The sequence below is a fragment of the Suricata suricatta genome, chromosome 1 (genome assembly GCF_006229205.1).
Source record: "Suricata suricatta isolate VVHF042 chromosome 1, meerkat_22Aug2017_6uvM2_HiC, whole genome shotgun sequence".
In the NCBI taxonomy this organism is placed as follows: Eukaryota; Metazoa; Chordata; class Mammalia; order Carnivora; family Herpestidae; genus Suricata; species Suricata suricatta.
The window spans coordinates 156,220,566-156,242,198 of record NC_043700.1 but is presented as its reverse complement, the minus strand read 5'-3'; the positions used below and the strand labels follow the sequence as shown (position 1 = coordinate 156,242,198).

General features: G+C 37.9%; 1 protein-coding gene across 1 annotated transcript in view; it reads left to right on the top strand.

Annotated features, from left to right (window-relative positions):
* Positions 1-21,633, top strand: part of GABRB1 (gamma-aminobutyric acid type A receptor beta1 subunit) — a 373,510-nt gene that overhangs the window by 333,739 nt on the left and 18,138 nt on the right. The window contains exons 6-8 of the mRNA XM_029946293.1: positions 3,788-3,925; positions 4,041-4,193; positions 7,291-7,535. Coding sequence (XP_029802153.1) covers positions 3,788-3,925; positions 4,041-4,193; positions 7,291-7,535 — 536 coding nt within the window. The remainder of the gene's footprint in view (positions 1-3,787; positions 3,926-4,040; positions 4,194-7,290; positions 7,536-21,633) is intronic.

Below are 21,633 nucleotides of genomic sequence, written 5' to 3'. Positions count from 1 at the left end.
TATGTGTGTGTATATATATATATACACATATATGTGTATATATATATATATACATATACACATATATGTGTATATATATATGTGTATATATATATATTTAACTGTTCCTATATTTTTAAGAAGGATAGGAAATGAAGAGTTCAAACTATCATCTTCTTCCTCCATCAGCTCTTTTCACTAGGGGCCATACACTCTGGATGTTCTGCTTGTTTTTCTCCTCTGGGACTGTTGGATTCCCTTATAAGCATTGTTGTTTTTGTTTTTTTCTTACATACACCTTGTGGTTTGGGAGCCCAGCTGCCAGAGCACTGTATATGAAAACAATGTTGTAAGTGAAAAGTATGTTGAGCTCCTGGTAAATTGTCATTCTCCTGCTGAGGTCCTCTCTCAGAGACACCAGGAGGTAGTCTCTGTCTCTGAGAGAGGCCTCCTTTTCAACTCTCCCACCTCTCAAAACAATTCCTCTGGTCACCCAAGTATCAGTGCCCTTTAGCAGGCCCAAAGAGCTGCTGAATCCAGCCCTCTTTGTTAATCTCACTATCCCAACCCCCATTCAAGAACTCCATGCCACTAGTTCTCAGGTTCTCTCTCGTCCAGCGTGGGGATCCCATGACACCATTACCCACTAGATCGGACAAAGCTGAGACCTCACATTCCCCAGATCGTATTTCAATGCTGGGCTTAGAAATAGTTCATAGTTGAACTGAAAATGGAAGGGTGAACATCAGGGTTGAATTTAAGCTATCATATTGCCACTAGCCATTTTCTCACTCTGGAACCCATAAATGGGCTCCACGGCATCCATGATCCTCTGAGATTACCTCAAATTTTATTTTTTTTCATTTATTTCTTTTTATCCATTTATTTATCTATCTATACATATGTATGAGTATGTTTCTGTGAAGCTTTTCAGAAGTTATTTTAATTTTTTTAATGTTTATTTTTGAGAAAGAGAGACAGACAGAATGTGAGTGGGGAAGGAGCAGAGAGAGGGAGACACAAAATCCTAAGCTGGCTTCAGGCTCTATCAGCACAGAGCCTGATGTGGGGCTCAAACTCATGAATGATGAGTTGATGACCTGAGCAGAAGTTGGGTTGGACGCTCAACCGACTGAGCCACCCAGGTGCCCCTAGAAGTTATTTTCTAAAGAGTTTTACTTTTTTAGAGCAGTTTTAGGTTCACAGCAAAATTGAGAGGAAGATACAGAGATTTCCAATATGCCACATGATTCTACATAGTCATAGCCTCCTCCATTATCAACATCTCTCACCAGAGTAGTACAATTGTTTCAACTGCTGAACCTGCACGGACACATCATAAATCCCCAATATGCCAGTAAGTCAATAAGCCAACAAAATGTAGATTACTCTAAGTCCAATAGGTAAAGAGGGTCTCACAGCTTCTCAGACACCAAGGATTACAGCTAAAAGTAAATATCTTCTGTTTCTATGGCTACACATGAGTCATTGCACAATGGGTTACTGAATATGGAAGATTACCCTTTGAAGAAAAGGCAAGTTCTTAGACCTATAAGGAAATGGCTTAAAGAGAAATAAAATAAGGTAAATTGAAACCTATCATAGTAAATAATAATCTCCATAGAGTGGCAAAAGTACCAAATATAAAACAGTTGGGAGTTCAATGAGTTTAAGAATAAGAATTCAAAATAGAGCTTTTTGTTTTTACTATAAATTAGAAATGTGTAAAGCAATAAAATTAAGACAGGTTTATTTCCCTTCAAAAAAAAATAGCTTAAAATGCTCTACATCCTTGCAGTGATATGTCTTCAGTGATCCTTAGCACTTGGCACTCTTCTAAATTTTAAATATGTTTTTTTTAATCTCTTGGAAAATATTACTGACTTTAATCAAAACCTTTTTTTCTTTGAGGTGGATATAAAGAGAAAATGAACTTAGAAATATGTTCTTTATCTCAACCAGGTAGCAAGAGACAACTATAGCCTTCAATATGCCTTAAATGATATACCCATACATTGTTTTTATAGAAGTTACTTTTTTATACGACCATAACCAGGCTAGACCACTGGTAAGAGGAAGCAGAAGAGGAAAATAGAAGACAATAGAAATCAGGGGTAGCCCCTAATAATGCAAACTGCAATCCTCTACACATTCCTCTTAAATTAGCAAAAGCTCAGGGCGCGTGGGTGGCTCAGTCGGTTAAGTGTCCGGCTTCTGGCTTCAGCTCAGCTCAGGTCATGATCTCACGGTGCGTGGGTTTGAGCCCCACATCGGGCTCTGGGCTGACAGATAGCTCAGAGCCTGGAGCCAGCTTCGGATTCTGTGTCTCCCTCTCTCTCTGACCCTCCCCTGTCCCGCTGTCTCTCTCTATCTCTCAAAAATAAAAACATTTTAAAAAATTAGCAAAAGCTCACTCTCATAAATATTAAGCTATAAATGTATTATTAAGAATTCATAAGGGGCATCTGGGTGGCTCAGTTGGTTAAGCATCTGACTCCAGCTCAGCTCATGAAATTGTGGTCGGTGGGTTCAAGCCCTGCCATTGGGCTCTGTGCTGACAGCTCAGAGCCTGTTGCCTGCTTTTGATTCTGTGTCTCCTTCTCTCTGCCCCTCCCCAACTCATGCTCTCTCTCTCTCTCTCTCTCTCTCTCTCTCTTAAAAATAAGTAAACATTGAACAAAAATTCATAAAATTCTTCATACTTATCACAGGGAGCAGCAAAATGTATAGAATTATTGATCACTATGTTGTATACCTGAAATGAATACAATATTATATGTGAATTATACTTCAATTTAAAATTTAACTAAAGAATTCATATAGTTCTTAATTTTTCACCTATATATTAGATATAATAAAAATATTTGAGGGGCGCCTGGGTGGCTCAGTCAGTTAAGCATCTGGTTTCATCTCAGGTCATGATCTCACGGCTCATGGGTTTGAGCCTGCGTCAGGCTCTCTGCTGACAGATAGCTCAGAGCCTGGAACCTGCTTCGGATTCTGTGTCTCCCTCTCTCTCTGACCCTCACCTGCTCGTGCTGCCTCTCTCTGTCTTTCAAAAATAAATTAAAAACATTAAAAAATTGTTAAAATACCTAAAAATATATTTGAGAAGCACCTGAGTGGCTCAGTCAGTTGAGGGTCCAACTTCAGCTCAGGTCATGATCTCACAGTTCGTGGGTTCAAGTCCCACATCAGGCTTGCTGCTGTCAGCCTGTCAGCACAGAGCCCACTTCGGATCTTCAGTCCATCTCTGCCCCTGTCCCACTTTCACTCTTCCCAAAATAAATAAATATTAAATATGCATATATGAATAGAAGTTTACCTATTTTCTAAAATAAATGTGTATTTCTTTTTTAAATGTCTTGATGGTACAAGTACATACAAATTTGGGTTTTCATTATATTCCACCATTTTGCTCTTTCTGTCTTTCTTATAACAAATATGTGTTCAATTATTATGTATTGTTGTTAAATGATGCATAGTAAAAATCTATGTTCATGTACTAGAATCCAGCTATCCCTTTATCTAACCAAAGAATTCCCATTAGTAGATGCAAAGAAAATAAATAAGGATCAGTGATATCAGACGTCACTGAACGATCAGAGTTTATGTCCACTAAAGCAGATGCATCCACCTTCTCAATGCAGGAAGGGTGCTCATTATGAGACCTATATGCCATCCTGATTTAAAACTTTTCGTCTTACCACCACTTGCTGGGAATTTTCTCTTCAGTTCCAAGACTCTTCAAAAGGAATGTCTAGGCCAACGTAACTCTATTTCACTATGCTGTATGTCTTGGTTTCAGACGGCTATACCACCGATGACATTGAGTTTTACTGGAATGGAGGAGAGGGAGCAGTAACTGGAGTTAATAAAATTGAGCTTCCTCAGTTTTCAATTGTCGACTACAAGATGGTCTCCAAGAAAGTGGAGTTCACAACTGGTGAGGACATTTCTGCCCAAATGAACTCGGGGCACTGTGAAAGAAGGAAGATGATTCCTACCAAATGGAGATCTGATTTCTTTTTTTTCTTTTTGTTTTTCTTTTTTTAACTCAGGGGCATATCCACGACTGTCGCTAAGTTTTCGTCTGAAGAGAAATATTGGCTACTTCATTTTGCAAACCTACATGCCTTCCACGTTGATTACAATTCTGTCCTGGGTGTCTTTTTGGATCAACTATGATGCATCTGCAGCCAGAGTTGCATTAGGTAAGGCATTCCTAGCACTGCAAAGAGCTGGTAGGCTTTAGCTTAAACCAACCAACCAATGTTAGAAATTATAAGTATTGGCTTACTATCAGAGCAAGTCAAAGAATGAGATTATCAGAAGAGTCCTTGATAGTGAACATTGAAGGGTAATCATTTTCAGGATGAATGTTTTACATGCAATATCTTCTTAGCATTTTACCAAAAAAATCTTGAAGTATATTTAATACTAACCATATTTGTTCTTCTTAGAGTCTAGTTTTAAATTTTCATTACACTAATTTTTACTTACTTTGTGATGATTTCTTCTTTGGTCTCTGCTTTTTACAGTGAAGAACATTTACAAAGCATTATTCTCAAATGGATTTGGAGAAAGCTAAACCTTGTGACTGTTAACGAGATATGTCAATTGTTGAAAAATACTATCTTTCAAACATTAACTAAGGTTAGGGTATTGATCTGAGTGTCTCTTAAATGGAGCTCATCGCCCTTGAATAAGGCACAGACATTCATCAGCTGTATTAATGATCTGTGATCAGCACAGAATAAAAATGGTTTCCTTCCTGGAGGAACAAAATTCAAAATTAATCTTGCCATGGTTGAGTAATCGCTGCAAGCTGAAGGGCTATATTTGAGACTTTAAAGGGTTTCTTGGAAAGTTAGAATATATAAGGTCTGTTTGATGAATCGGATTATTTCATCCTAGAGCTTTTTCAGTTATCACTCTCTGGGGCTTATTCTCATACGTGTGCACATGCGCACGCATGCACACACACACACACACCCCCCAAATACATAGCAGCATCATTTCCAGCTAAGCTGACATACACATCACTTCTGAGATTGCTGCACTGGGTTAGATGCTCAGCATACCCTTTCATACCCAAACTAATTGTCAACTCTATAGCTGAATTCTATTGGCTGAGTAATTCCTAATGACTCACAGTCAAGTGCTGGCAGCCCCTTATCAACCTTTGAACATTCCCAAATGAAGGAAAGCCAACAAATAGTTTATCACATCATGAATATGAGTCTGCACATATTACCTGAATGTGAACATGACTATGTGTATACTATGGTTAAGAAAAAAACAGTGGAGGATGACAATGGCAGGGAATAACAACTATCAAGATCATGAATTGTGGTTCTCTTTACAAATCTATCCCCCAAAGCTAAAGGTATTTTGATTAAAGACTTAGCACATAAAAATGCTGACTTAATCTTTTCTTTGAAATGTAAAATTTGTGATATTTTAAAATTTAAATTAAAAAGGCATTTGTTTACTAACCCCTCTTGCTTAAAAATTTAAACCTAGTAGAAATTGAAGTGCAGTTAGTGGATTTGTAGCTGTTTATTTCTGAATTTATTTCTGAACTGTTTATTTCTGCCAAAGACATTAGCTAGAATTATATTGGGTGAACTTTAAATTTTTATTCAAAGAAATAAGTAAGACCTCCCATGACGGCATTTCAGATCAGTGCAGCACTTTTGAATTCATCACTGATCTGAACCGTTTTAACTTTCTGTATGGTAACCCCGACTTCCTGTTTTATCTGTTCTCTTAAAGCTGAATAGTCAAATAAGGGAATGTGTCCAGAATAATCTTATGGACAAATGAGCACTAAACTATTTTTCCCCTTTTCCTTTTCTACCTTCTATTCTTTTTGCCAGATGTCCATTGTTTTTAACATCCATTTTAACATTTCCTGTCTTTATTTTTAAGGACTGTCATCAAATTTCAAGTTTTATCTTCTCTTCGGTTTCATTTTGAGTGCCTTTGTTTAACACTTCCTTGCTTTTTTGCCCCTAGCTGGGTGATCAATGGGAAATGACTAATCTCAGAATTTCTGTTTATGCATCTATAAAACAGAAATAATATACCTGTCCTATCATACTCAGCAAGCTGTTATGACAGTCATACAAGATAATCTATAACTGTGTTTAAAACTGTAATATGGGGACACCTGGGTGGTTCAGTCAGTTAAGCATCCAACTCTTGATTTTGGCTCAGGTCATGATTTCACATTTCCTGAAATCAAGCCCCATGTTGGGGCTGTCAGCATGGAGCCTGCCTTGGATTCTCTCTCTCTCTCTCTCTCTCTGTCTCTCAAAAATCAAAAAAAAATAAACTTAGAAAAATAAAATAAACCTGTAATATGCTATATAAATGTTAATAGTAGTAAAGCACAAATTATCTACATAAGATTCCAACTTCCTTTTCACTTTTGTTTTTCCCCATTACATTTCATCATTTTCATCATCCACACCCAATATTTATTACACAACCATGCAAAGATTACATGGTTAAGAAAGCTGTGTTTAACAAAGTAGACAAAACAGAACTTTCCTTTTTAAGAGTTTACAGTCTTAACCTTCTTCAACAAATCCAAGCTGAATTTTTCAGGAAGTCTCTTCTTGACTCCAAGGAACAAATTCATTCTAGGCTCTAGAATCAAGAATTAGAGATAATATTTGAAAAACAAAAGCAACAAGATTGTATCTAAAAAATACATAAATCAGATGTTTGAATCAAATCATGAACTTTCTTACATATTTCTTCCTTTAGTGTTGTCTCCCTATGAATGATGCATTATAATTTTAACATGTAATACTGACCTTATGGCTTGGATGTCTTATGGATTCATGGAATGAAGTAGGTCTCCTCAAAATCCAACTTTCAGTTTGGTACTGGTTGTTGTGGGTATTAGAATTACAAGGACAGATTTAGTAGGACAAGGAGAGAGATGTTGAGAGACAGAAGAAAATGTGATATGTAACAGAATGAGGGACATTTGACTAGGCAGTAAGCATATCAGTGGGATATTGATATGCAGTTCCATTTATTTTTCTATGTGCATTATTTTTTTAAAAAATGGTTTCTAATTCTTCATTAATGGTACATCCTGTTTTATGATTTGATCATGGCCTGTATGGAGTGTCTGCAGCTTTGTCCTTCAAAATACCTGCTTCTTTTGCCCAGGGCTTTATCACATTACTGCCATCATTCTGGGACACCAATAAAGAAAGATCATCTGTCTTAGTCTTTAAAGGTCAGCTTTGAAAGTGCATTCAGCTAAGATGGCATCTTTCTGTTTCATAGGAATCACCACCGTGCTGACAATGACAACCATTAGCACTCACCTCAGGGAGACTTTGCCAAAGATCCCGTATGTCAAAGCGATTGACATTTACCTGATGGGTTGCTTTGTGTTTGTGTTCCTGGCTCTCCTGGAATATGCCTTTGTAAACTACATCTTCTTTGGAAAAGGCCCTCAGAAAAAGGGAGCTGGCAAACAAGACCAGAGTGCCAATGAGAAGAACAAACTGGAGATGAATAAAGTTCAGGTAATGTATTAAATGTTCCTTATGCTATTCTTCCAAAGTTTATCAGCAGCGTGATGCTCAGGGCTCCCATAACAGGAAAAAAAAATGTATATTAGTTAATCTTTAATACGACCCAAACACCCCTCCCTTTTACATATTTGAGAAGTGGAGATTGAAGAAGCTAGGTTGAAGTTAACAGATTAATAACATACCTGGGCCTAAAGCTCAACCCTAAATCCATTATCCTTTATTCTGAACTATATAGTTGTAAAACTATAGGCAGAAGAATAATGCCAGATTCGCTTGATAAATAAATGAGAGAACTAAAATGAATCAGTTTCGTACTCAGTGGAAATGAAGAGATATGGCCCAGTAGTTACAACCACAGACTGGAATTAAACCGCTTGAATTTGAGTCCCAGCTCTGCTCCTTACTGGCTTTATGACTTCAGACACATCCACCTATGTAACTTGTAACTTCTCATCTAGTCTCTGTTCTCAACGTCATCATCCAAAAAATGGAGGTTATTATAGTATACCTATCTCATAGAGTTGTTATAAGGACTAAATGAGGTTATTTTAAAGTATGATATTTGTAACAATGCCTGGAGCATAAGAGGCACTCATTGTCATTATAGCTAGCTAACTATTACCCTTAGATGTAAGACACTGTCACTATTTTTCTTTTGCTTTTCATTGGTAGAACTTATGACCTGTGTCTTACTAATATTTTCTTTATCCTTTAAGAACATCTCTAGCCTCTACTTCTAAGCTGTGTTTCACTGAAATCAAATTAAAATTGTGTACATTGAAATACTGTATCCTCTATAAATTGCTTTCAAGATGGCACACAGCATCCTGAGTGTTGCAGATACTTCTCTGAAGGAAACAAAGGTCCTGGTTCTCATAGAGTTTAGACTCTAATGTGGGAAGGCAAGCCATAAACATGTAAACACATATTAGGAGGATAATACGTGAGGTTGTAGTGAGTGCTATGAAGAAAATAAAACAGAACAATGGGTAAGAGAATGATTTGGATCAGCTTCAAGGGAACAAGGAAGGTAGACCAGGAAGACCTCTGTGAGACATGACTGTTTGATCTGAGATCTAAGTGATGAGAAGCAGAAGCCATGCCATACCCATTCTAGGCGGAGGGCATGACAGGTGCCGAGTCTCTGAGGAAGAAATTGTGCAAAGTATTAAAGTTCCAAGAGAAGACCAATGTAGCAAGATCATAGCAAGTGAGGGAGAGAACGTAGTATTAGAGGTGGTTGGAGAATCAGTCTGAAGCCAAACCATAAATCTTCAAGATGCATCTTCATGCTCTTTGGTGGGATCTCAAAACTGGGCAAACATTGTCAGGTAATTAGAAACTTATAAGCAAAATACCAAACAGACTCAGCCAAATAGTCAAAATTCAAAGTAATTCATTCAAATAAATGTTTAGCCTTTTTTTAAGGTTTCTTTTTTACGTTTATTTTTTTTTGAGAGAGAGAGAGAGAGAAAGAGAGAGAGAGAGCATGAACACAATTGAGGGAGGGACAGAAAGAGAGAGAATTCCAGAGCTGTCAGCTCTGACCTGATGCAGGGCTTGATCTCACAAACCGTGAGATCATGAACTGAGTTGAAATCAAGAGTGGGAAGCTTAACCAACTGACCCACCCAGGTGCCCCAGTAAGTTTTCACTTTTCTATGAAATATTATGCTGGATTCTATGGAGAAGGAGGAAGCATGATACTTGCCCTGAAGAATCTTCTGATCCTTGTGGGGAAGAAAATTATATTCAGAGGAGGTGATTAGATAATAAAATGAAACAGGACAGCGCCTACCTTGAGGAGTGTATCTGAAAGAAAAAGGCTGATTGTAACCATATTAGCTTTAAAAGCATGCTAGCAGTTTTTAAGGCCGCCTCTTTTCTGTTCCCATTCTCATCTCAGTTGCTTTCTAAGCCTCTGTATAGCTTGGAATATGTGTTCATGGATATATCATAAGGGAGAGTCCTACATACATAAAGTGGCATAGGTTCACTGGTGGGAAAATCTGAATTGTCTAGAAAGGCAGAGTTCTCTAGAAAGGTAATTAAATGGGAAGGTCAAGCAAACTGAAATCAATTCATTCAGATAATTTTAAAAGATCATAAAACAATCTTAAACCAAACTCTTTGGTCATTTGCCTTGATTCCACCCCAGGATATCAGAGGACTTTTCTAAGGTGCTAAGGTGCCAAAGGAAAGCCTCGTATGTCACATCATATCTAGATATATAATATATACGGCTCTGAAGAGGGCCTAGTGACTAATAAGTAAAATGTTTCTACCTAACTGATCTTTGTGTTTGAGTAACATTGCGCTCAAACATAGTGAGGTTTCACTGGATCTCTAATCAGGAAATTTTTATTCCAGATGAATTGACATTTTAAATTTGAATTCCAGTAGAAAGGATAGAAAAATATCTCAATTATCAGGGATTTTTAAGGAAGATAAAAATGTGCTTTTATCCATGGAAAGCTAGACTAGAAACTTCACAAATGCTTTTCATAGAAACACAAACAAAATCATGACAAAACTAATTTAAAAAGCATGTTGAGAGATGAAAGAGTAGTTTATGTTGGACTAACTCTCTTGTGGATTAAAAATTATAAACCCTGAGCAAAAAAAAAATTTTTTTTTACTTTAGAGAGAGAGAGCACAGAGCCTGAGGAGGGGCTCGATCTCACAACTATGAGACCTTGACCTGAGATAAAATCAAGAGTCAGATACTCAACTGACTACGCTACTCAGGTGCCTCCTGAGCAAAAAGTTTTTTAAATCTTCTTGAAGACATAGGAGACTAACTGAAAACAAGCAACAACTAAAAGAGAATCAACCATCAAATAAAGGCAATGACACCGTCTTAAGTCTGTATTTACATAGCTTTTCCCTGAGGCCACTCACCAGTCTGCAGAACCTCAGCCAGAAAACCTACAGTTTTATTGGTCTGATGAGTCAAAACATGGAATTTGATACTTCCAGAGTTTCTAGAAATCTTAGAAAAAATGAACCACAAGAGAAATGCAAAATCTGAACATAGGGGTGCGTGGGTGGCTCAGTCGGTTAAGTATCCAACTTTGGCTCAGGTCGTGATCCCACAGTATGTGAATTTGAGCCATGTGTGAGGCTCGTGCCGACAGCTCAAAGCCTGGAGCCAGCTTCAGATTATGGATCTCCCTCTCTCTCTGCTCTTCCCCAGCTCACACTGTCTCTCTCTTTCTCAAAAAACAAATGATTTTTAAAAAAAGAAAGCTTAAAAAAATCTGAGTATAAATTTCCCACAAATCATTGGTTGACCTCTGAACTACAAATGTATAAAATGTTAAGAAGTCTGGAAAAGGGAAACAGCTGAAAGGCTGAAAAAAGAACCAAAATAAGGGATTCTCCTTCAATTAAGGGAAAAACTAAAATAGATTTACCCTAACTAGACATAAAACCCACTCACTACACATTCTAGGTGACATTATTAGTAATTTAACTGCCTTTTATTATTACTAACTTTTTTTTTATTTTAGAGAGAGAGAGAGAGAGAAAGATTGGGGGAGAGGGACAGAGGAAGACAGAGAGAGTATGTTAAGTAGGCTCCACCCTCAGCATGGAGCCCAGAATGGGGCTTGATCCAATGCCTCTAAGACCATGACCTGAGTCAAAATCAAGAGTCAAACACTCAACCAACTAAACCTCCCAGGTGCCTTTTAACTGCCTATTGAAACAAAACCCAACATTTATCAGGCAAAATAATAGAATCCAGAGTCTCTACAGAGTATCAGCAACAGCTACTATATAATAAAAAATTACTAGACATGAGAAAAAAGCAGGAAAACATGCCCATACTTAAGAGAAAAGACTTAGTCACTAGAACCAGAACTGCAAACGTCTCAGATGTTGGTGTAAAAGATAAAGACTATAAATAATAATAATTGCTTTAATTAATATATTTAGAAGTTCATGGGAAATAGCCCAAAACTCAAAGAAACTGAAATATCCTATAATAGGCAAATGGTTAAACAAACTGTGGTATTTTCCTACCATGGAATACCAGCCCAATAAAAAGTAATCAACTATTGATACAACAACGTGAATGGATCTCAAGGCATTATGCTGAGCAGAAAAAAAGTCTATCTTAAAAGATTATACAGTGTCTGATTCCATTTATAGAATACGCCTGAAATAATAAAATTATAAAGTTACCACAGATTTGTGGTAACCAGGAGTTAGTGATGGGGGTGGAGGGGTTGAGTGTGATTCATTAGAAAGGGGTAGCACAAGGGAGATCTTGGGAGTGGTGGAATAGGTCTGTATCTTGCAGTGGTGGTTATAGGAGTCGTCACATATAATAAAACTACACAGAACTATATATACTTTATACAAATGTCAGTTTCCTGGGTGATACTGTACAACAGTTAAGTAAGATGTTGTCAATGCGAGAAACTGGGTGAAGGGTACATGAGACCTCTCTGTGCTATCTTTGCAACTTTCTAGGAATCTACAATAATTTCAAATGAAAAATGTTTAAATAAGGTCCAAAGGAACAGATTAATATATGTGGAGATGGGGAGTTTCAGAAAAATAATTGAAACTGTGAAAAAGAATTAATGGAAATCATAGAATTGAAAAATGCATTAGACTGGGTGTTATATGTAAGTGATGCATCACTGGGTTCTACTCCTGAAACCAATACTAAGCTGTATGTTGACTAAGTTGAATTTAAATAAATTAATTTTTTAAAAGATCACATACACTTCAATTTTTCTATTTAGATTGCTGTATCCTTAGCAAACCGATGCATAAATCAGACCCCCACCCCCCAAAATAGTTGAGAGAATATCCATTATATATTACATATATCCTTTTAAATAAAAATTGCTTATATTAAAAAAAAGAACAATGCGTTAGATGAATCAGCATCAGATTGTATAGAAAGGATTAGTGAAATTAAAGTTAATCTTGGCCATTTTTCCATTGCACTAGTTCTTACCATAAATGTTACTACCTCAGGGAAGGCTTAACTGACACCCCCACTGGTGGTTTATATTTTGTACCATTGTTTGTCCTCATGGCTTTCTGTGCTTTTTCACCATAAATTTACCACAATAGTGAATATATATGCTTAGTTAAGTAATTATTTTTTAACGTCTATCTCTCTATTAAACTGCAAATTTCCCAGGGATTGGGACCAAGGTCCTTGTCTATTATGTCTATCATTCTTTAATCAATGGCTAGAACAGAGGAAAAAACAAATAAGTATTTGCTGAATGAAAAAATTTAGAGAGGTCTTCTCCATTCAGGATGAGTTCTTAGATATTGTAACCCAAGGTACTGAACACTACATCATAATGTTTTATAAAACTCATGTATATTCATAATAAGTAAGAAAAAGAGACTAGCCCACTTCATCTTCTTCTCCAAACTTTCTTACTGTTTCTATTACTTTGATTTTTAATATATTCTAAAGCATGATCTATATCAACCCTGTGATTCTTTCTGAATCACAATGTCATATAACACCAGATTGATATAATCTTCAATAACAAAGCAGTGTATTACTTCATCTGTTCCATGTATTATCTCCAGCAGTTAAGGTAATAATGCAACTTATATGGTATTTTAAAATGCTATCCCCTGGTAGAATTTAAAAAACAGAAAATGATCTCAGATTTTTTTTCCTTTCATATAAAAGGTTGGATGATCCTCCCCTTTCCTTTTGATACTTGTAAACAGTTGAATTCAAATGATATATGTGCTGTGGGCTCAGACAATTTTCGTTTGAGGGACCCTAATATTTGCCTTGGTACCTTAGAGCATAGCGTAGCATTATTCATTTATTACACATTACTCTTGATAGCCATGGCTGGGCAGTCATGTCAAGGGTCATTTGTACTGAAGCTTCAAAAGTGTTTGCTTTGTCTTGATTTATATTACCACCAGCTGCACTGAAGCATCTTTGTATAGGAGTACAGATGCTGAATCCAGACATTAGGAGTGTTTCAACCTCCGAGGTGATAAAGACTGTAGATTCATGAACCCCTCAGGCACCATTTGAAACTAGAGAGGGTATTTAGAGTTTTGAAAGATAGATTTCACAGTACTAGTAGGCCGTACGTAAGCTACTTCTGAGCCACTTTTAGACTAACCTGGAATATACATGGTTGTGTCTTTTGGCCAAATGTCTGCCCATTTGCAAATAGATCTACCTAAGATGGATTGGCAGTCTATAATCAGGTAATTTTTGAAACCATTTGAGGTCATGGGGGTCACCAGTGGGATCTGCCAGAAATTCACACCAAATGTACAGTTGCAACCCCAACAGTTAAGAAACAGAATTTCCATTCAAAATCAGATACTGTAATCTGGCCTTTTTTGTCTCATTCCTATTCTCTGTATGTCATTTACATTATCAGACACTTTTAGACTTCTACACTTTCAGACAACTTGCTAAATGGAAATCAGCTCCATACTGTGATCAATTCCAGGATACATAACGCATATAAAAACAGGCATCCTAATGGTCAACAGCTTTTCTTTAAAACACAGTTGAAACAGATGGATACCTACATTAGCCTTGGAGCCTAGAACCTACCCCACATCACTGCCTTGTCCTCGGGCCAACTAAGACACTTCTCTCAGGCTTTGATGAAATTTTTTTTCCAGGTTTCTTTTATTTTTTATTTGTTTTCAATATTTTATTGTCAAGTTGTTTTCCATACAACACCCAGTGCTCTTCCCCATCAGTGCCCTCCACCGATGAAATTTTAACCTTTCTGACTTAACAACTGGGATTCTGGAGAAATTCAGGAAGGACCTTGATTTCTAATGATAGCCTGTGTCAGCAATTCATGAACTTCTTTAGCCCTCAAGTCCATGCCCAAATCTGGCTCAGTTCTTGCTTTGTTCTCGAGTCTTGGCTTAATGTAGCTAATCTCCAGATGCTTCAACAGTCTAATTTCCTTTTTAGGAATCCACAATCTCTCTTTCTTTCTCTCTCTCTCTTCCTCTCTCTCTCCTTCCCTCTTCTCTCTGTCTCTCTCTCTCTCTCTCTCTCTCTCTCTCTCTATCCTTCTCCTTTTCTTCTATACCAAAACATCTAGGATTCTCCTGACAATGAGAAGAAACCAAATTCACTTAACAGGCTTAAGAAAAAGAGGGCGGGTATTTTTTGGCACTCACAAGTAGAAGGTTCATGAATGGTTCTAATTTCACATATGGCTATATCCAGGTAGTTAAACATTGGCATCAGAAAGCATCTCCTTTTTCCTTTATAATGACTTTACTTTCATTTTTTCTCATGGTGGTTTCAAAATGCCAAAGTTTACATGTTCAAAGTTCTACAATCCTAACCCAAAAGTACTTTCTTATCACCAATAGTTACAACAAAAAATGTCTTAGGATTGAGGCTTTTGGATCAACCTGAGTCATAGTCTCATGCAGAAATCAATCTCTCTGACTAGGAAGTTGGGAAACACTAAAGGCCCAGCTCTGGGTCACATGCCTGTCCCTGGAACCTTAAAGATGCAAGTAGGCACACTCCAATCACATGCACCAAGGAATATCAGGTAATGTTATCAGAAGAAGGTAGAATAGAATCTCCCAAAGCAATGGACATCCACCATAACTCACATTAACTCTGCCTAAAGGAAAATATCCATACCCCTTAATGCTAGCACCCCTAGTGATCTCATTCTGCTTTCCTCTTCTGCCTCATTCCTCCTCCCTCTCCCCTTCCCCAGCAGACACTTTGCTCTAGAAGCACAATTCCCAGTTTTGCCCAGTTGCCATGTTTCCACTTTTTGGTAACTTAATTTGGCTTGTTCCCCAAAATGCACCTCTTGATTGATGTCTTCCCTTACTCATCAGGTGCTTCTCCTATAGCTCTCCATTGCACACTATGCTTACCATTTTTTTTAATTTAAAAAATATTTAAGGGGTGCCTGGGTGGCTTAGTTAAGTGTCCAGTTCTTGATTTTGGCTCAGGTCATGATCTCACAGTCATGAGGTCAAGTCCCATGAGCCCCATCTCTGGCTCCTTGCACGACATGGAGCCTGCTTAAGATTCTCTCTCTCCCTCTCCCTCTGCCCCTCCCCTGCTGGTTCTCTCTCTTTCTATCTCTCTCTCTCTTTCTCTCAAAAAAAAGCCACTTAAAATATTTAACATTTAACTTTAACAAATATTTAATGAGGGTATAAGATGAAAATACTCTGTATGCACTAGGTATAGTCAGCAATGAGTAAAACAAAACCTTTCATTTAGATGGGAAAGAAAGATATACATTATACACACAAATACATCGCACATAAATAATCAGCGTGACACCCACAAACACACATATAATGCCAGTCAATAATAAATGCTATAAAGAAAAACAGAATAGGACTTGAATGCAAACACTTTATCTTCCACTTTGGATTTTCCGATGTCTGCCAAAGAGCCTGGCACAAATCAGGCACTTAAATGACTTTTAAAATAATAAGTGAACTAATGAATTAATTACAAAACCAATCAGGATGCTCTCAAAATTCATGTATAATTGGAAACTTTTTGCTATTATATTTCTATTGTTACAAAAATAAAATTTTTAAGCCTCCCCTAAAGTGATAACTGTTGGGTACCTTTCCAAATTAAAAATGTATATAATAAATATTTCCTAATGAAGGATATTTATATTGATCAGGGACAGTCAATGGTAATAATAGATGTGTGCTATTAACAGATTGCTTTCTTTTAAGTTTATTTATTTTTGAAAGAGAGCATGAGCGGCGGGGGGGGGGCAAGGGGTGAGGGGGGCAGAAAGAGAAGTAGATAGAGAATCCCAAGCAGGCTCTGCACTGTCAGAGTAGAGCCTGATGCCAGGCTCCATCTCACAAACCAGCATGGAGCCTGACATGGGGCTCCATCTCAAGACCTTGAGATCATGACCTGAGCAGAAATCAAGAGACAGATGCTTAACCAATTCAGCCACTCAAGTCCCTCAACATCACACATTTTAAATACCTTCTTTTCAACCATGTAAAAAGTAATGATTACTTTGACCAAAATCACTCTTTTATTTTCCTGAAGAACGAAACAGGATTGAAGAGGTTTTGGATGACTTTTTAAGAAGATTCACTGAAGATGAATCTGCAAATGATCGTTATTTGCATCACTGAGAATTCAGTGAATTTGCTGGTTATGATGCATTTTATATTTAATTGTAAAAAGTACTCATCTCAAATATTGGGGCCCCTTACACTTATATAGAAAATGCTCCTGTGTATAAAATAGTTTCTGGTTTCTTGTTTCTATCATTCTCTACTCAAAGCTCAATAAATTCCCACGAACATCAGCTTAAGAAAGTACTCCCTAACCTTCATGTCATGAATCTCAGGCTTGAACAGTGCATATTTGTAATTCATCTTAGCTCTTTGAAACAAGGTAACTTATAATAATAACTTTGTGGATTTTAGGTACATCGAAATCAGCTAGGACCCTTGGAATGCTTATGTAAAGTCAAGACTGGGAACACCTGAATCTAGTATGAAATGAACCCAACCCTATATTGTTAACAAGCTTCCCAATAGATTCAGATGCACAGTAATGTCTGAGAACCACCACCCTAGAGATTCTAGCCACCTACGTGTCCTTGGCCATCGAAACTCAAACAGAGCTTAGAAAGATTCATCCAAGTGAGAGTTTCAGAGTTCCTCATTCTATAGACATGTACTCAGCCCCTCCTTAAGAGTATCAGTCTCTTGGGGCACCTGGGTGGCTCAGTCGGTTAAGCCTCTGGCTTCGGTTCAGGTCAGATCTCACGTTTGTGGGTTTGAGCCCCGCATCAGGCTCTGTGCTGACAGCTAGCTCAGAGCCTGGAGCCTGCTTCTGGTTCTGTGTCTCCTTCTCTCTCTGCCCCTCCCGCTCTCATGCTCTGTCTCTCTCTGTATCAAAAATAAATAAAACATTAAAAAAATTTTTTAAAAGAGTATCAATCTCTTTTCTGAAAGAGCCAGGGGAATTTATAGGGATGAACAACACAGTAAGAGCAGAGCAGTGGTTCTCCTGGAGCTTACATTTCAGTTGAATAATTAACAAATATGTAAACAGAAGTACCTGAGTGGCTCAGCCAGTTAAGTGTCCAATTTTGGCTCAAGTTATGATCTCATGGTCCCTGGGTTCGAGACCTGCATAGGCTCTGTGCTGACAGCTCAGAGCCTGGAGCCTGCTTCCGATTCTGCATCCCCCTCTCTCTCTGCTCCTATTCCACTCATGCTCTCTCTCTCTCTCTCAAAAATAAACATTAAAAAATAATAATAAAAGAAAACAAATGTGTAAATAAATACACGATATAATGGTAGATGATGATAAGTATGGTGAAGAAAATGGTCAGGAGCTTGTCAGGTAACAGTCTGAGCAAGGTTATTCCAAGAGAGAGGAACAGCAGTTGACAGTGCTCTGAGGACTTAGGAGCATCAGGGGAAACCATCAACAAAAGACAAGTGTGGCCAGAGTGGAGAGAGCTCCAGGGGCAGAGTGGTAGGAAGTGAGGGCAGAGGTCCCTGCAGGAGCTAAGTCACATGATCCTCTGTGGATTTGGATGAGAAATCTAGATTTTATTCTATGTCTTGGGAAGTCATTTGACTTAAACAGAGGAGACATGATCTACTTTACATTTTTTAAGCATCACTCCAACTGCTATGTAGAGAAAAGACCTCAGGATTCCTTCCTGGAAAGAGGAAAACCAATGATGCAGCAAGACATGATGGTGCAGAAAAGTTGGTCAGAATCATGATGTACTCAAAAGTAAAGCCGTTCGGATTTCTCATACCAGTGTATGGGAAATAGAAGGCAAAGAAAGGAGTCCAGGATAAATTTATCTACCTAACCATTTTTCCATTTCAATTTCTTCAATAACAGAGTGTGGATTTGTTTGGGTTTGTGTAAGTTTGTACTTAATCTTCTATAGCGTCCTGACACAAGTTTTCTCTTCTACCACTAGTTGTCAGGACATGTGCAAAGACGTGAAAATCAGCTCCAGCAAAGCCTCCCATTCCCGCCCCCCCCCCAAGCCAAAAGGTTTCAGAAATTTGAGATCTAGGGAATTGGCCTCCAGACTGACTGACAGCAGCAACGTGAATGAATGTGGACATTCTAAGAGCAGGATGGGCAGATGTGAGATGTGGCTGTGCGGCTCTCTGCTCCCTACAGGTGAAGGCAGCCATGTGCACTGAACAAACTCAGTTAAATAGATGGTAGGCTTCTGGAAGGCAAGCACCACTTCACAGGGCTTCCTGTGCTGTACTTCAGAACCACTCAGTAGATGTGAATCCAAGTGAATTAACTGGCAAGGAGGAAATGACTTCCTGTTTGCAAACTAGATTGAGCCCGAAGGTATTTCTCAACAGGGCTTTAAAACTGCCACTGAAAACAAGATTATATTTTATTCCAATTACACCAAAATGAGTTCTGCTATATTTACATATTGAAAGTATCCAGAACAATTCAATTCAGTGAGGGGCAACATTTTTCGCAGCCTAAAGCACTGTTTGAGGATGTTGGGGGGTGAGAGGAGAGAGGGAGTAAGTTGGAAGGGGTGGGAGAAAGGTGAGCCCCAAGCTAGAAAATGAATTTGTACTTTTGCTCAGGGTTGAGGGGAGAAATACAGCCGTCACATCGTAGTGTTCTGGACTTGAGTCATTTAAAAACGGCTCTCAAGATCTTCGCCATACCCTTTCTATCAGTCAGAGTTCTCCAGACAAACAGAACTAATAGGAACAGAATGAATATATATATCAAAAGGGATTTCTTTTAAGGATTTAGCTCATACAATTGTGTGTGAAATCTGGAGGGCAGGCTGGAAGTTCAGACAGAATTTCTAAGTTACGATCTTAAGTCAGAATTTCTGCTCCCGGAGATTTCAGTTTTTGCTCTCATACTTTTCAGTGACAGATTATAACCCATGCATTTCATCCAATGGAATCTCCTTTATTTATAGGAACTGACTGGAAATGTCCCATCTACCGTAAAACCTTCACAACAACATCTGGACAAGTGCTAGACAAACAACGGGATGCCGTGCCCTGGCCAAATTGACTCACACAATTGATCATCATGCCCTTTTACCACATTTACTATTTATTGTTTGCTCATTCATTCATTCTTTCACTCATTCAGTAGATACGTATTGAATACATCGAGATGCCAAGTACTTTTTTCAGAAAACAATAGTGAATAAGACAAAGTCCCTGCCCCTTAGAGCAACATTCTAGTGGGGCACTCCGGGAGGGACAAGTTGGCTAAGAAGTTCTGCTGTAGCTATTTTGAGACTGAGAAACCTTTAAACATCCATGTATAGTGACCATGTAGGCTGTTTAGAAGTAAGGTTGGGGAGAAACTAAGGAAATATGCATTACTTTAAATTTTTCACTCATTACAATGAAACCTGAGAATGGATGTGAATGTTAAGAAAAACACATACAAACTCATCCATGCAACATGCTGGCTATGTTTTTCCCAATACACTAAAAGCAATATATATGCTCCTTTGTTTTCTTCATAATGCTACCTGATTTTTTAAAAAACTAATTTTAAAAGGAAAAGGGTATTGCGTGTTTTCTTCTATAAGAATGTAAGTGCCAATAGCTCAAGAATCTTGTGTTTTATTCACTATCTTTCCAGAACTGTGGTGTCCTCAGAACTTAAAACCAAGATGTTGTTGGTAAGCATTGAACTTCAGGAAGGAAGGAGAGGGCTCACCAGCCAGAAGCTGGATTGTTCCTCCTGATCTCAGGTCCTGACACAGTGAACCCCCAGGCTTTCCTATATATAGGAGGCCCTCCTAGATTTACTCATAGTCAACAGGCTTCAAAGAGACATTTGGGAAGGAAGATAACAGAAAAGTTTGGCAGGCAAGGACAAAGCAGAGCTCATGTTCACAAATGAGCAAATTTCAGAAAGTCTGTTGGAAAAAGAACTAATAGCCTGAGTGTGAAAGACCTCACAGTGTTTGTCCAAGAAAACATTTATTTTATTTTATTTTTGAATTTACATGTGCTATTTATTGCAAATCTATTGATCACATTAATCTTTATAATATCACAATTTTAACAATCTTTTAAAATTGGTAGATTCAAAACAATTTAGTTACTATATTGTTTTCTTTACCAAACACATAATTAATTTAGAGAAAATGAGAAGATTGAAATAATAATTTAGTTTTTTTGCATTTACTTTTTAAATTTATTTTTAATCTAATTTATTGTCAAATTGGCTTCCATACAACACCCAGTGCTCATCCCAACAAGCGCCCTCTTCCATGCCCATCACCTGCTTTTCTTTTGCTCCCACCCCCCATCAAGCCTCAGTTTGTTCTCAGTATTTAAGTCTCTTATGGTTTGCCTCCCTTCCTCTCTGTTGGTAACTATTTTTTCCCTTCCCTTCCCCCATGGTCTTCTGCTAAGTTTCTCAAGTTCCACATATGAGTGAAAACATGGTATCTGTCTTTTTCTGACTGACTTATTTCATTTAGCTTAATATCCTCCAGTTCCATCCACGTTGCTGCAAATGGCAGGATTTCATTCTTTCTCATTACCAAGTAGTATTCCATTGTATATATAAACCACATATTCTTGACCCATTCATCAGTTGGTAGACATTTAGGCTCTCTCCATGATTTGGCTATTGTTGACAGTGCTGCTATGAACATTGGGGTGCATGTGCCCCTATGCATCAGTGCTCCTGTATCTCTTGGGTAAATTCCTAGCCGTGCTATTGCTGGGTCACAGGGGAGTTCTATTGTTAATTTTTTGAAGAATCTCTACACTGTTTTCCAGAGTGGCCACACCAGTTTGCTTTCCCACCAACAGTGCAAGAAAGTGCCTGTTTCCAAGAAAACATTTAGAACCAATCAGAGGTGGAGAGAGTCCTGGGGTTTGTTCAGGAGAGTGTAAAATTAAGAGGCTTTATTACTTGAGACCTTTTGAGTTTCTAAAATGTGGGACATGATGTCCTATTACTTATGGAGGATGGAGCGGCTGATTTCTTCATCGGTGTCTGGAACAGTGCTGGACATAGTATACATTTACTGGAAAAATGAGTGATGAATGAATAATTAACACATTAAAT